This window comes from Pseudopipra pipra, chromosome 7, assembly GCF_036250125.1.
Source record: "Pseudopipra pipra isolate bDixPip1 chromosome 7, bDixPip1.hap1, whole genome shotgun sequence".
NCBI classification, from domain to species: domain Eukaryota; kingdom Metazoa; phylum Chordata; class Aves; order Passeriformes; family Pipridae; genus Pseudopipra; species Pseudopipra pipra.
In genome coordinates, this window is record NC_087555.1 from 30071484 (window position 1) to 30083818 (window position 12335).

General features: G+C 43.2%; 1 protein-coding gene across 4 annotated transcripts in view; it reads right to left on the minus strand.

Moving 5' to 3' along the window:
* Window positions 1–261: 261 nt before the first annotated feature.
* Window positions 262–12335, minus strand: part of HEG1 (heart development protein with EGF like domains 1) — a 55434-nt gene continuing 43360 nt past the window's right edge. For 3 of the 4 annotated variants that reach the window (XM_064661457.1, XM_064661456.1, XM_064661455.1), the window contains exons 19-23: window positions 11498–11540; window positions 11358–11395; window positions 10754–10841; window positions 9112–9286; window positions 262–7536 (exon numbers count right to left, since the gene is read on the minus strand). In XM_064661457.1, the coding sequence (XP_064517527.1) occupies window positions 7387–7536; window positions 9112–9286; window positions 10754–10841; window positions 11358–11395; window positions 11498–11540 (494 nt within the window). In that variant the 3' untranslated portion in view covers window positions 262–7386. The remainder of the gene's footprint in view (window positions 7537–9111; window positions 9287–10753; window positions 10842–11357; window positions 11396–11497; window positions 11541–12335) is intronic. The other variant, XM_064661458.1, reaches the window with a different exon arrangement.

Here is a 12335-nt window from a genome sequence, read left to right on the forward strand (position 1 = left end):
GCTACCAAAATAAATGTATCAGAACACAACTTGTATTTCAGCTGAGCAGAAGTTTGTTTGGCACAACGAACAGAACATACTCATTTCCTCATTGCTTTTCAGTTTAGTTATTCAATCAGGAGGCACCATACAAAGAACAAAAGAACTATACAATTTCTTATTTTGGGGATTAGATTTCTAATTATAATTAAAATCATCTAAAAATTGCATATGTTTTTCTTTACAGGCACAGCTAAAGAAAATAAAAAAGCAGAGACATAGTAATATTCATTGTTTTATTGTATCCTTTTATATTACTGACTAGAACGCCAGATTTAATAATATTGGATGCAGGTATAAAAATAATCCAATCCTTAAAAATTATATTTTGCTACTACAGTACTGTATAATTAGTGGAGGCTGAAAATATGATACAACTTTAAATAATACTGGTTTGGAAAACATCCTCAGAACTCCAGCGACTTGGAAGCAAACATTCAGAGATAAAGGGAAGGAAATGGAGCAATGTCAAGAACATAAAGCAGGTTTACATTCAGAAGAACAAACAAATGCTGAAAATTTACCTTTTGAAACAGAGGTGACAAAAGCTGAGCTTTACTACTGCAATTCTGAAAGCTGCTCAAACAAACCATTATGCTTTTACACAACAAGTTTGATCTTCTGATAGGAGAAAGTCCTGCAGAATTTAACAGGGTTTAAAGCAAATGACTGAGTTTAACAGAATTTCCTTTAAAACTAGTAAGTATTTATTCTGTTGTTTTGTTTTGTTTTTCATAGTAAACCTATCCTAGGAGCTTTTATTGGAGACCTTTTTTGTCAGGTGAATTCTAGGGCACTGTACAAGAGAAGTGATAAGTGTTTACTGTATTGCACAGGACTTTTCCATATAGGATTTTGCAGACCTAGGGGCTGCCTGCTGCAGTCATTAAGCCAAGCAAGCCTCCCATTCCTTCTAGCATTTTACCAGAATAAAGACTTAGCATTTACATACCACTTTTGAGAAACATCAGCCCCTGTCTCTAGGTCTTCCCTCAACAAGGATATTACGCTCATGCAATACAGACTAGACACAGAAGAGGTGTCATCCCACACCTCACGGTACTGATGCCACATTTCTGTAAATTAGGTGTATTCCTTTTTTTTATTTATTTCTTACCCCGTCATGAGCATCTCTCCTGCTTTTGAATTTCAGCAATTCAAGGGAATAAACAATTAGATACACACTGAAAAGGTCCCAAACTCTTATGAGCACATAGCACATACCCCTTCTGAAACTAGGAGATCTTGCTTCATTTCTAGAGAGACAAGTAAGGGTGAACTGAAGAGCAGTTGTTACGTGTGACTGCAGGAAACATCTCTACATCCCTAGAAGATCTTACATGATAGGGAACAGGTTGGTTGACCAGTAAAACAAATACATAGAATTCACACTCACTCTCTTCTTGGGAAGGTGTTTCAGATCTTTAACCTGTTTTGTTCAATCTCACATAATACAGGTCTTGCTACAGCAGTAAGTATACTTTAAAAAAATTAGATACAACATGGAAAGGCAGCAACAGTATTACAAAAATAGGCACCCAAGTGACTCTGATGGTGGAATAATTCAGGCCTAAAAAAAAACTTCAATACAGTCCATGGGAGAGTTACCCCAGTCATTATCATGGATGCTGGATTATATCCTTTGTGTGTAAAGAAGAAGAAACATTAGGCATAGGAAGAGCATTTAACTAAAATGCATCTGTTCTTGTTAATTTAAGGATGAAAACTGAAGATTAAAGATTACTATGGGGGGAATGAAAAGTTCAGCTGGACGTGGAATGGATAGGGCCATTGACCAGCATCAGAGACAAGTCTCAGCACTTGGTGTATCTGCAGCAATGTCCAAACTCACTCTAGGGCTCACTCAGGTCCCAGCAAATAACCTTTACAAGTATTGGCACAAATAATTTCACAATGACAAAACACCTCTCTCTAACGGTAATTTATTGCTATTTTAAAAATCCTTTTACTATCACTCAGTTTGGAGGCAGATACTGATTCACGAGAGCTGACTCAGTTTGTGACTGTGACAGTAGGACTTACAAGAAGTGCTGTAATAGCAGTGAGATTCATTGCTGCTGTGTAACCTAATGCTTTAAATGTGGAGGTAAAAGGGCATCAACGTGTCCTGTTTTTATCACAGATAGCCCAATTCAGTGCTGTGAAGTTTCAACAGCATGAAAAGAAACCCTGATTTTCCCAGTGCAGCTTGGAGGGCTGGCCAGGGAAAAGCAGCAGTGCATGGCAAGGACACAGGAAGGCTGTGTGTTAGAACTGCCTTTTAAATGATCCCTCAAATAAGCATTTTGCTGATCTGTTCACTGCAACTGCCTCTCCTATGCTGACTGCCAGGGGTATTTCTATGGGTGAGGGGTTTTTTTCAGTACAACTGGCAGAGCACCATAGCAGCAAATACATGCCTGTCACAACTTTTCCTGTCAAGCAACAGAATTAGCATTTTTTCCAAAATTAATTAAAAATACACCCCCACAACTGCCCATGTGCCCTTACTGACTGCTCCCCTAGCTTTCCACAGCAGACAGGAGCAATAGCAGATTTATGTGCAGTGCTGGTGTAGTTTTTCTTCCTTCCCCCTCATCTGGCTGAACCACTTGCATCCTCCTTACAAAAAACATGCCACTTCGCTCTTATCCTTTTGGATAGTGGAGAGCAATTCCCCTTGGCAAAACCACCCAGTGTGCTCAAAATTTGTAATTTGGGGTAGCCAGTAATCTAAATAGTCTGAGAAATGAGCTGCATTTATTTAGACATCCTATGGGGAGTTAGGTAGTGAATAGAGAAGGACCCACATTTGAAAGTGGCTTGATGACACATAGACACCCTTCTTATACCCAACAGGAGCAACAAATCCTACTCCACTGCCAGAGGCAGACAGGCAGACAGGCAGAGAGGATCCCAATGGCAGCTTTACACAGGGGCAAGTTGCACTGAAACAGGCCACATCCCTGCTGTGGCCGGGCGAGTCCATGCTGGGGTGTGGCAGTAAACAACTGCAGTAAAATAACCACCATAAACTGTGACAAAACACAGGGCCCTGCACTCACTCCTTCTGACCCAGCAGAGCTGGGAGTGGGTGGCACTTGGCTGAAGACAGAAGCACCACAGCACAGGTTGCAGCTGAGCTGGTAGAGACCCAGAGGCTGAATCACCCCAGGCTGCATCTGTCACCTTCACAAAAACTTCCTGGATCACTTTGTGGGAAAGCACCTGCACTCATCTGGGTGCTGGCTCCTCCTGCCTAAACCCTCTCTTGCCTGCTGAGCAGGACCTCATAGGACACCCAGAGAAGGTGTGGCAGATCAGGAGAGACCCTTTCCCTCCTCCTGTGGACTACGCATTGGCTCTGTGATTCCTTTCTTAACAAAGCTAAACAGAAGGTCAGGCTGAATGGATAACTCCTCATAAGAAATGCCCCAATGTTTACCTTCTTTGGCAGAGAGAAAATTTCAGTGCAATAACAATTCTCTTTGCATAGAAGGACTGACCTGCAACTGTAAATTGGTATTTCCTACTTTGAACTTGACACACATGAGTGCATCACCCAGTCTTTGAACTAACCAAGCAATTAAATATCCTTTCCTCTTAGCATATAGAATCATAGAATCATAGAATTGATTGGGTTGGAAAAGACCTCCGAGATCATCGAGTCCAACCCTTGGTCCAAATCCAGTCCATTTACTAGATCATGGCACTCAGTGCCACGTCCAATCTGCGTTTAAAAATCTCCAGGGACGGTGAATCCACCACCTCTCTGGGCAGCCCATTCCAATGCCTGATTACTCTCTCTGTAAAGAATTTTCTCCTGATATCCAACTTAAATTTCCCCTGGCAGAGCTTAAGCCCATGCCCCCTTGTCCTATTGCTGAGTGCCTGAGAGAAGAGACCAACCCCCCCCGGCTGGTCTCTATGTCTAACTGCTTCCCAATCTGAGGAATTGCTGACATGTGGTCAAATCACAGGATTCCCATCATTGCTGGGACACACTTCCTTTTTGACAAGCTGCTTTAGTAAATAGGGGCAAAGTCCAGTGCTCGTCTATATGCTTTGGATTTAGATTTAGCATGATTCCCAGCTTCCCCTTTTCTTTTGTAACAGAGACAAAACCGTCCTCCATACCATGGGAAAGGCAGTCCTTTCTGTCCTGGGCACTCTCAAAAACAGAGGCAACTCACCCACACAGAAATGACCCTGCCAACCTCCTCTTTGAAGGATCCCACAGCACAGCAGAGTCAAGTCCTTAGTTCTCATCAGCCAATGGATCCTGTGCAATTAAGAGATCAGCTGCTAAAGAAAGGGAGAAGAACATAATTCACGGACTGGAAACACTAATAAATGTGGCAGGGAACAGCTAGTTCCTGTGCTTTACCTGTTACATCATTTTTGATACTGTAATTAAAGATTTCCTCAAATATAGCTCCCTAGGCAGCAATACTTCCCATAAGCATCCATTCCTTTCCTTCCTACATCTCAGATAAGCTGTGTACTACCAGCTGCAAGGCTGATTACGGATCAGACAGGCTTGAAGTTGCATGCATTGTCACCATAAGTTCATGTAAGTGCAAAGGATACTGCCCTAGGCAGCTCTGCTTTTCTGAAAGCCCACACTGCTGTTTCTACATAGTAGATAAAAGGCATTTAAAGACTGCATTTGTGTGCTATGGCTGGTGCACCAAACTGTGTCTTCTCAAGCACACTTGAGGTGCCTTTCCTGTCTTGCAGTTTTGAGAAAACAAAAGCAACTTGAGCAGGGACCAGAAACCTCTCAGCCAACACAGCTAATAACTGCCTGGTGCTATCTCCCCTTCCTCTGGGTACCTGGTACTCACTTTTGATAGGGAACACAACAGCCTTTGAAGTGCTGGGAAAGGATCTGGGAACTCACACCATCTGTAGGATGCACGTACCTGCTCCCTGACAGAGGGCTCCTCATCACCCCAGGTTTGCCTCCAGTGAGTGACCACACAACACATGAGCATCTGAACTGCTGCTCTTACTTGAGGTTAGGCACTTTGGGGGACACATCCTGTGATCCTTAGTGCTTCAATGAGCTGAGCTACCTCACAAACTTAATTGTAGGCACTGTGTCTTTTAAAGCATGGTAGGGGAGAAGGGAATATCAGCTTATGTACACACTACAGAGATAGTGGGTTAATGGCTAAGGAATTGTGCAATTTGTTATCCTCATACAAGCAGCCACTTTGAATTAAAAGCATAGTCACATTCAAGAGAAGGATCCGCATCTGGACCCTGTATCTGGACAGGAATTTGGATCACTGAGATTAACAGTGCAGTAAAGATAAACGGTAAATACACTTCATTATATTTCCTGCATGTGGGTCGGGGCAATCCCAAGCACAGATACAGAGAATGGACTGAAAGCAGCCCTGAGGAGAAGGGCTTGGGGTGTTGGTTGATGAGAAACTCAGTGTGACCCAGCAATGTGTGCTCACAGCCCAAAAGTTGTGTCCTGGGCTGGAACAAAAGCAGTGTGGGCAGCAGGTCAAGGGAGGTGATTCTCTCCCTCTGCTCTTGTGAGACCCCACCTGGAGTGCTCCTTTCAGCTCTGAGGAGCTGAAACATAAGAAGGAGTGAGTCCAAAGAAGGCCATGAAGATGCTCAGAGGGCTGAAGCCCCTCTCCTATGAAGACAGTCTGAGAGAGTTGGGGCTGTTCAGTCTGGATAAGAGAAAGCTCTGGAGAGAGAAAGAGAAAGCTTCCAGAGTAGCCTTCCAGTACCTAAAGGAGGCCTATAGGAAAGTCAGAGGGACTTTTCACAGGAATATGTAGTGATAGAACAAGGGGGAATGATTTTAAATTGAAGAAGGCAGATTTACATTAAACATAAGGAAGAAATTCTTCACTATGGGAGTGGCGAGACACTGGAACAGGTTGCCCAGAGAAGTTACCCCATCCCTGCAAGTGTTTGAGGCCAGCCTGGATGGGGTTTTGAGCAACCTGGTCCCTTCCAACCCAAACTATTCTAAGGTTCTATAATTAGTAAGATCTCTTTAAGTACACAGTTCAGGTCAGAATACACTCCATGAGCTTTCAGTCTGATGCCTGTTCAGGCTTTTGCTAATATGACAACATACCTGGGTGAGTAAACCTGCCTGGTCTGAGTCACTCGAAACTAGGATGTAAGAAAGAAAAACACTTCAACATAAGTGATCTTAGCTACACTAGGAGTGCAAGCATCATGTTTTTTCTCTGTTAAATGCAACTGCCTGCAGTGAGCCTTATTTTCCAATGTCCTGAAAGCCTCCACAGCTCCTACAGAAGGCAAGGTGGACTGTGGAGATCATAAAATGCAATGTTTCATCTTCATTGCCCAGAATTCAGGTTCATCTGCCTGCCAAGGCTGCAGCATTACTGCTCTTTCACAGATTCCTCCTAAAGAGCATGCTGAATGCACAGCTCATCTTTTTCTTCCCTGTGAGCAATTATTCAATATTACATTGCTGTTTCTACAGGCATTTAAATCCCTGCAGGGATACAGAACCCCAAAGGATCCTATATGGAAGTGCCATGACAATGTGCAGTGGCATCAATTCTGAACAACACTGGTTGACAAAACAACAATATACTTGGACTCTTCCCTATATATAGAAGATTTTCAAAGCAGCACATAGGAACAAATGTCTTTTTTCAGTCAAAATTGCAGTGGTATGACTAACCTTCCCACACTCCTTGGAGACAATCAACCCATGAATTCAGCCAATATTGCCAGACACTGGGCTTCAGCAAGGACCCAGCCACCTGGAGAACTTCTACCAGTAAAAAGGTGAGGGCCAAAAGTTGAGCCAGCTTCCCTGTTGTGCACAAAGCAAATAGCAATGCAGCAATGTAAAAGGGAGTGGACAAACTTGACCTACCAAACACAGTTGCACAGTGAATCTTTGCATGAAGGCTGGCTAAGAAGACAAGCACAGTCAACAGTGAACAAGATCTGTAAACAAAACACTCCCTAGTGGTATTCAATGCAGAGTGCTGGGCACAGTTCATCTGCCCGTACTGATCCATGCTTGCCGTGTAGCTTAAAGAGTGAAGATGCAGCATAGGATGAATATGGAGTACGTGTTAGTTTCCATCTGGGTCTTTTAGGGATGTGCACCTTGAGCCATTCCCTCCTCTTCCTCCTCCTTCCCTCTGCTGCTCAGCAAGTGTAACAATACCTCAGGGCAGCAATGCTCGGCAAGGAGTTCAAAGTCCTTCCTGTTAAATGGGAAGAGTAAGATTGATGTGGCCTGAATTACCCAGGAGACAGATTGCACCTGGGGACCAAGGGCCACAAAACTGTGTCCATCTGCCACTCCCTCTCTGCTCTCTGCTAAAAATAGTCTCTTCTTCTGGTTTCATCACTAATGAAGGATGGATTGTATTGTCCAGGGTAGATGCATGAATGTCGAGATCCAGGCAAACCAGTGTAGGGAGGATAAAGTCCGTTTCTTTCCAGTTCAGGATTTCTCAGTCCAGGTGGCTGTATTAGCAAAAAAAAAAAAAAATAAATAAAAAGGGTCTTATTCTCACACTCAAATCCTCCTTCAGGCACAGCTTTACCACCTTTCCCAGCAGTTATTTCAGTAGCTAGAAGGAACAACATGAGTGCTTGTGATTTCTATTACCTATAGTCATTTTTACTGTGGGAGTTACGTATTGCCTGAAGGGATTATTCTGATGAAATCTTGATATCGACATCTGGCCAACGAACAGACTTGAAGTTTACCTGACTCCACCAAGTGCAGTTTAAGTACATAGTTAATTTTTAATCCAAAAGAATTCTACCATGAGCTCAGGAATCGAAACCACTCTCACAAAAAGAATATTGTCCCAGAGCCATCCTTAAAGGAAACAATTCTAGAAAATCAAAGCTAGTCTCCTGCTCTGAGTATTACCGAGGAGCACTTCTCTCCCCATTAACCATAGATATCTCCTCTCCCAACACAGGCCCTCAAATTATATATCAAATACAAAGTGATCTGACTTTCTCTTCCTTTCTCTTAATTAAGGTAATCCCCTGGGGACACTTGGCTGAGGAACGCTGATGTCTAAGACCAAGACTGCACAGTCCTTTCACCCAGTGAATAACAACAAGCCACTTGGTTTGATCTGTTACAGAGCAGATCCATGCAAAGCCCTCATCACCCACTGCTTGCTAAAAAGTTCCCCTTTCTAGTTGTCAGCATAATTAGGGTCTAAAAAATAGTTTAGGAAATGCATTTTCATTTCCAAATATTTCATTCTTAGTGGAAGCACGAAGGAGGATTATTTTCTTTCATGCTGCACAACCCAGTAAACTTGCTTACTGCAAAACTTAAAGTACAAGCCAGAAAAAAAAGTAACGTTTCTGTTCTCTGCTCTGGAAAGCAGGGAGTCCAGAATGTGTGACGTGGGTGAAATCCTGTGACCTTCACTCTCAGGAGTAACCCACACACACTTTAAGTACATGTAGCTGTAGATAAGTGACAGATGACACACCAGCATCACAGCTCTGGATACAAACATTAGCAGATGGTACCAACCATAACAGCAAGTCCTACGTTTGTTCCTTCCTGTGCCCTACACAGCCTATTACTCCTTGTTCCCTCAGAGTTGAAGGGGTGGTCTTTTTGTACCCTGGAGAGGGAAGGAGTAGAAGAAAAGAGGGGTCCTCAGTGACCAGCATCTTCCCATTTTGGGGTGAAGTTCCCCAGTCAGGGGTCTCAACCTTCCGCATCATCAGTGAGGGTGGACAGGAGAAAACTACCTACAGTGAATCCTAGCAGTCTATCCAAAACCCTTAACTGTCCTTCTCTCTCTAGGATTGGGCTTTTGGGGCAGTCTAACAACATGTTCCTAGACATTTCTCTACCATTCTTCCTAATGACATCTCTTTGTGATATTCAGCACAGATAATAGTTAGAGCCCATAGGACTCCTGATGCCTTGCTGTCTATGGAAGACATTTGCTTTGCCCTTTTATCTTGCAGGAAAGGGATCTGTACTTTCAAAAATAAAGGAATATCTCTTTCCTGTATCAGGCAGAAAAAGTTAATAGTTAAGCTATGGATAGATACCGAATAATACACATCTGTCATCTGCAACAGGTTCTTGGTGCTTCCATTCTCCTGCATCTCGATGGTCTCTCTGCCCCACTCCTGTGCCCGGGGATTCTTCGGATATTCAGCATAAGGTGACATCTGGAAATCCCCACTCTTGAAAATCAGTTTACTTATGTCATTTTTATTCTTCCTGTTTATAAAAGAATGAGGGAAAGTGAAAACATAAAACTTATCCCGCTATCTTGTATGCACTTCTGACATGATCTCAGGAGAGACCACCACTTCATGTTATGAACTTGACTGGGAACAAAAGTCACCTCAGAAGAACTATAGTCCAATCTTCTGCTCTGAAGTCAAGTCAGATATGAAATCAGACCATGATACTCAGAGCACTGTCTAGTGGGATTTGAAATCTCCAAAGGTAGAGATGGGAATCTCTCTGAGTGACCTGTTTCACTGCCTTACTGTCCTCTTGGTGAAAGAATTTTCCCCTATATTCAGTTTGAACCTCTCCTGTTCCAGCTTATGCCCCTTGTCTCTTAAAAAAGCGTGTGGTCATCTGAGTCAATGAAAAAATCCTCAATTTTCTTGAGGAAGAAAAATGTATGGGAAGCCCCACGCTATTTAAGTCTCCAAGTAATTAACTATAGCACTTCTAAGCACTATGTTAATTCCTAAGAAAGAAGACTTGCAAGGACCCTGTCTGAATGACACCAAATGCCCCTACATGAGTACCATGTTGTGTGAGTGGACTTCCAGTTCAAAGCAGAGTACCCTCCAGGAAGCCACATAAGCTGCCAAAGGCAAGGACTCATTAGAAGGTCAGTCCACCCCTGCAGAGATCTGCACTGTGGGGTCTGGAGTTGTACTGGCCATCTCACCTCCTGGATGGGGCTTGCTGGTCCCCCTGGCTCAAAACACAGGGTAACAGGGGCACACCACTGTGCCAACCAAACCACTGCCACGTCTATATTACCAATAAATCCAGCTGCCATCTTTATCAGAGAGCTTTGAAATCCTAGATTTGGGAACTGGAATGGCGGGGAGAGGGTGTTACTGCAAGGCATCCCTTTTCAGAATACATAAATCATGAAGCAGAGCTTCCTCAGCAAACATATCTTGCCTCCAAACTGAAGCTGCCTGTTGGTACTGAAACTATGTATGTGTGCATGTGTCTGAGAGGGAGAGACACACAGAGTAAGAACACATGCCGGATTTGTCCATGAAGGAAAATGAAAATAGCCATAAATACACACAAACAGCACTTGAAAAATGGCAAGTATAACCTCCCCTGTTGCCTAAATCTCCCTTTCCTCTTAGGTTGCATTTTTGGAGTCTGCTTCCTGGCTTCAGAGCCTTAAAGCTCTGAGTGGGAAAGACTCCTTTGCCTCTCCATCCTTGCAGGACATGATTTCCAGGTGTATCATTAAGGGACAAGCAGCTCAGTTGTTTAGCCTGGGTGCTGGAAAAAAAAGAAGATACGCCCCAAATGAAAGCACAATGTGATACCTCAGTATCTCTGATTAACCCACTTGCTTAGCTATCCTATGCTTTCACCTATGTTCTGGTCCTTCAGAGTTCACACATGGAGCAGTAAGTGTGGTGTAATCCACTGAGAGGACACCATGGATGAGCCAGGCCTGGTGGTGGTACCTACCGGCAGCAGGTGACGATCAGTGCTATGCCCATGATAAGCAGAAGTCCCCCTCCTGCAGCCGCAATCACCACAGTGATGAGCTGATACGCTGCAGACAGGAAAGACAGAGACTCACTTAGAAACAGTGGTGTGGTTTTGAAACACTAAAGTCAACATATCCACAGCCCTCATGCAAAGGGATTAACTCTCTATTTCCCATCTTCCCTCCCTCTGCAATTTCAAGTGAAACAGATGGTGTTGGGGATCTCCTGAGGAAGGAAGAACAAGTTTGTGTTTCCCTAGAGTATGGATTCCCTTCACTAATAGATCAGAATAATTCAAATTATATTTCATAGATTCACTTGCTTCAAGACTGCCCACTATATGTGCCCACTATACTCATGACAGAGTATCCAAGGAAAGGAGATCTTTCCTTAAGACATAGCATTAAGACAGCTTTGTTAAATAAGGTCAACAAAATTAGTTTCAACAGAAAATGAAGAAACAAAAAACACTGACAAAAGAAGTGTATACCTACTGCATTTTAGACATAGTCATTTGCAATTATTTATTTCAAATCTCCCATTTCTGACACCATGGAAAATAAAGAAAATTTGTTACTCACGGTTTCCACAGTTGAATCCACCTAAGCCAAATGGGCAGCTGAGAACAGAAAACAATAGGGAGTTTCAGCGGCTTAGTTGTGCTGACAGGTCACCAAAGCAAGGATGGTGGGGTAGGAGGAGGGCAGAACAGTCACCATACCTCACACAGGTCTCATTTTCCAGCTTATATCCATCTTCACAGGCTAAAAACAGAGAGAAGGGCCATGAGCACCACGTAGTGGTGCAGGGAGGCATTTCCCATCACTGCTTCCCACGGCAGCCCCACCCCAACCACCCTTGGGGCCCGGCAGCAGCACCGCTGCACAGCAGGAATGCGATGCACTTTGATGGGATGCAGTATGTCCTCTGCAAAATACTGTGCACTTAAATTCACCTCCCGCTGGTTTTGACAGGACCATTTCAGGGCTTCCAGGCAGAGCCAGCTTGGAGTCTGGCACAGGGTGGGCAGCTGGTAATGTAATTCCCAGCAGAACTTCTTCTTGCCCAAATAAAAACTCACTGCACACTTGTACTGCTTCCCACAAAACAGCAGTGTAAAAAATCTGCAAGTGCCTCCAGCTTCTGTTTTGAAACCTCATTTGAACAGTATTACTTTAGCATTGGTGCATATTATTAATTACTTTTAAATGTTAGTATTGCTACAAAAAGTTGTGCAAACACAGTTATGGTAACCCAAAGTGGTATGATAATGGTTTTTTCTTGTGTCACTTTCTTTTCTGATCTTTCAAATTTGCAGCAAAGTCAAATTTTGAGATATCACATTTTACTGTACAATAGAAATTAAATTTCTTAGGTCTAAATAACCCAGAAAACTGCTACATGCAAAATGTTGATGGAAAACTGAAACCATTGCTTCAAAATAACTTCTGTGCTTATGGACAGCTATCCCATCACCTGAATTATCTGAGGAAATTATACTACCCTTCTGATGAACAGGAAAGGAGATGATACATTGGACACACAAATATAAGACTCAA